The 3,822-nt window shown below is 38.4% G+C and overlaps 1 protein-coding gene across 3 annotated transcripts in view; it reads right to left on the bottom strand.

Moving 5' to 3' along the window:
- Positions 1-2,975, bottom strand: part of LOC106808258 (transcriptional activator Myb-like) — a 24,087-nt gene extending 21,112 nt beyond the window's left edge. For all 3 annotated transcript variants that reach the window (XM_014810891.1, XM_014810890.1, XM_014810889.1), the window contains exons 1-4: positions 2,779-2,975; positions 2,053-2,179; positions 1,533-1,789; positions 1,214-1,342 (exon numbers count right to left, since the gene is read on the bottom strand). In XM_014810891.1, the coding sequence (XP_014666377.1) occupies positions 1,214-1,342; positions 1,533-1,789; positions 2,053-2,179; positions 2,779-2,801 (536 nt within the window). In that variant the 5' untranslated portion in view covers positions 2,802-2,975. The remainder of the gene's footprint in view (positions 1-1,213; positions 1,343-1,532; positions 1,790-2,052; positions 2,180-2,778) is intronic.
- Positions 2,976-3,822: the final 847 nt, after the last annotated feature.

Genomic DNA, 3,822 nt, shown 5'->3' on the forward strand with positions numbered 1-3,822 from the left:
ACAACAACAATAACGCATGTGCGTATTTGAAGATTCATGCGATGCACGTCTGCCAAATTTTCTTTGGACATTTGCTGAAAAAAATACGGCAATTCCGTGAGGCCGTGCTCTGAATTGTTTGTGCATTGAACTTGTTAGTATAGCAGAATTTTCAGGGAGTCCCACGGACTCCTGCAGATGTCTAATCAGGGAGTCCGACAGTAAATCAGGGAGTATTTGACTTTGCACCCTGCGTTAGTGTCGAGGACTGTAATTGCATGTTATACTGTGAAGCGTTATGCTATTTCTGTGTTGTTGAGGAATAAGAAATAAATTGCCATCGCCTGTTACTGTGGCCTCATTCCCATAAACCAACATTTAACATTAAATGCTCTATTCACTATAAACCACAGCATTTTTTAGGGATATTAAAACCTCCTAAGATTTGAGATGTATTACTGAACTAGCAATGGTAATTTTTTATAAAAATATATTGTACTCATCAAGCTCCTATGCTACCACCACCACTGTGTAGAATGTAGAATGTAACTGATACAGCTGTACTAGGGAATGTATAACCAGTATGTTAGCATGCAGCATTGTGTATAGTAGTAGAATAAACAAAACCCCTCTCTCTCCTATTCATTCTATTTGCATCCTCTTTCTCTCTCTTTCTCATTCTGGCTTTCTTTATCACATACACTCCTCACTTTCTCTGCTGTCTATCTGACAGATGCTACGTATGAATGAAATAACACAATGTGAATGAATTTCTATGTTCTTTGACCCAGTGGCATGACAGAAATGACCTAGCATGTAGGGTGCACCACAAATGGCTATTAGCAATTTTTCTTCAAAATATTCGACAAATAGTGTCATAGAGAATTCTGATGTCTGAAGATCAGCTGATGCCACTAGCAAGACTATTTTAGATTCATCAGCAACATTGCATTGAAGAATCTAGTTTAAACACCTTAATATATTTACCATTTGTAGCACATGTGTGTACATAACAGATGAATACAATTATTATTACATAACGTTCCACACGGAGCAATGATGAACCTAGTCCTATGGGGACCTTGTCTGAACCATCATGAAATCAGGATTATAATAAGGACATCAATAAAACCATTACAGGGCGGCCGGTCATTAGGGGAGAAGAGGAAGATTAATCCCTTCACTCTCATCTTAAAAGGCCAAGAAAGATGACCAGTGAAGAACACACACAAACCTTCCAGGAAGCAGCTTGGCAATTTCAGCCCATCGGTTCCCTAGTTTTTGATGTGCCTCATAGATTAGTCTATCCTCCTCCTCTGTCCAAGCTGTTTTCTTTATGTCAGGGTTCAAATGATTGTGCCATCTGTGAAATTAGCACACAAAAAATCACATACACTAATATCTAAGAAAGTACAGCTACAACACAATAAAAAACTTCAGATTAGAAAATATACGTGAGAACAATGCACTGAAATATTGCAACATTATCCAACAATCAAAATAGATCAATAGCAATGAACTAATGGAGCATGACATCTCTTTCGGGCATATACCTCTCTCTACACTGCTTTCCTATTCGGCCATTTAAGTGCTTGGCAATCAGTGACCACCTTTTTGGCCCATACTGCTTGACTAGCTTTACAACATATTCATCCTCCTCCTTAGTCCAAGGTCCCTTGATAAGTTCAGGATTAACAACTTTCTGCCACCTGTGCTGACACTGCACGTCACTACGGTCCGGAAAAAAACTGGCTACAACCTTCCAGTCATTTGTACTATGGGCATCCACCATTTTCTTGAGTTTCTCATCCTGAAATACACATGACATACGTTCCACATGGTTTTATTGATTTCACTGGTGTCAAATACTACCTAAAGCCTCATCCACATATCTATTAATTAGCATACATGTTAAAATTGCCACGTGCCCATAATTACAGTGATACGTATTCGCTTGTACTATAAGTTATTTATGCATACATATGTTTACGGTTGAATGAACGTGTTCGATATGTTACCAAAAATTAAAAACGAATCAATATTCGATCAAAACAAATTAAACTTATTAGCAACCTCTTCTCTGCTCCATCGTCCTCGGTTGATGTTTTTCTTGCCTCCTTTTGCAGCTGGAATGTTGTATTCATGATCGAGCGCATCTGATTCCGACGAATCACTCATATAACTCATGTTGCTGTGGTTGCTATAAGTATTAAGTATAATGATCATATTATAGTTTCTAAACAGCATAATTGTAGAAACACGAGTGCTCGCAATTCTGCTCAAGCCACAATTTATCTCTTCGACCACAGGCTACATCCAAAAATTGCGAATGTACCCTCAGGCTCATGACTGACATGAGTCATGTAGACGAATTACGATGTTTTGACACTACATTCTACAATCTACATTCTACAACTACAACTTACAAGTACAACTACAGTACAACTACAAGTTACAACTACAGTACAACTACAACTACAAGCACTACAAGCACGTTCGGTTGTTTGTTTTTTATAACGTTACAAAACGAGAATTAACAATGCGATAACTTAGTACCATATTTGATCCGAGTCGACGCATCGCCGTAAGCAATGACAAACACTAAAACATTACCAGAGCCAGGCCCAGGGTAAACCGACCAGGCTCTCCGACTAGTTACACGGCGTTACACTAGTTACACGGCCTCTCGCCACGTAGTGTTAAGCGAGATGGGAACTTGTGGCTAGGCCCAGGGTAGCACTAGCTAGCAGATAACTTAAACTTGTACTACTGAATAATCAAAATACTTCACAATCATACCTATAATACGTGAAATCTTCCATATCTAGTACAGTACGTCTGCTGGTGCTTTCCTTCAACACACTATTTCCTCATATAATAAATAATTACACAGTAAAATACATAAATTTTGTCAATAACTACTCGGAACCCTGATACATGCTGAAATGCACCGTAGTCGAATTTGCGCGCTTTTCACAAAGGACGGCTACGGACCATGATAGGACACAGGACAGATTGGCTATGTGAGCGCCATCTCTTGGAGCAACACAACAACTATATCTAGTGAGCGCCATTCGCGCCGTGGTAAGAAAGCGGCGAGATTCATAGACCATAATAATATATACGAACATTGTTGCATGTAATCATGGCCGTAGTGGCCTCCCAAAAAGTGCCACTGCAGAAATATGTAGCCGATGCGGGGGGTATGGGGAAAAATTTGGAAATGTAGAGCCTGGAAATGGCATTTCCTGCATTTTCAGGCTATGTTGAAAGCAACCAATTCTGATCATTTTAAAAGGTCAATATGTAAATTTCAAAGAGGAATGTAGCTAAAGCTGATGTTTTGACTAAAGTATCTAAAATATATATTATGAGTATGATAACTAATAAAACATTATTTACAAAATTGTATATACTATCAGTAGGCCTACATAATTATGAAAAATAAGCCTATTTTCAATCTGCATTTATACTTTCACTATGTCTGTATGTTTTGAAGTTTGAATTTGAATAGGCACATTGTCACACATTCCAAATCTTAGAGCACTGATATAACACCTCTAATTGATCAGTATTAATAGTAATACCAGACAGTCCAGTCAGATAACTTGTCATTCTATTTTTTCATTATTCCAATTTTATCTTTTCTGCCTGGATGGCAACTTACAAATTCTGAAATTACATTTTGTTCATCTACCTTGTCTAACATGTCTCGGTGCACATGCATGACCATTGCATTGTTGAGCCTTAACGCATTGGCACTTTGCCCGGCGCACACGTGAGTTATTTTACTCAAGTAAAATGACGCATGAGTCAAATTACGCAACGAAAATCCGCCGCACA

The sequence above is a fragment of the Priapulus caudatus genome, unplaced genomic scaffold, assembly GCF_000485595.1.
Source record: "Priapulus caudatus unplaced genomic scaffold, Priapulus_caudatus-5.0.1 Scaffold263, whole genome shotgun sequence".
Lineage (NCBI taxonomy): Eukaryota > Metazoa > Priapulida > Priapulimorpha > Priapulimorphida > Priapulidae > Priapulus > Priapulus caudatus.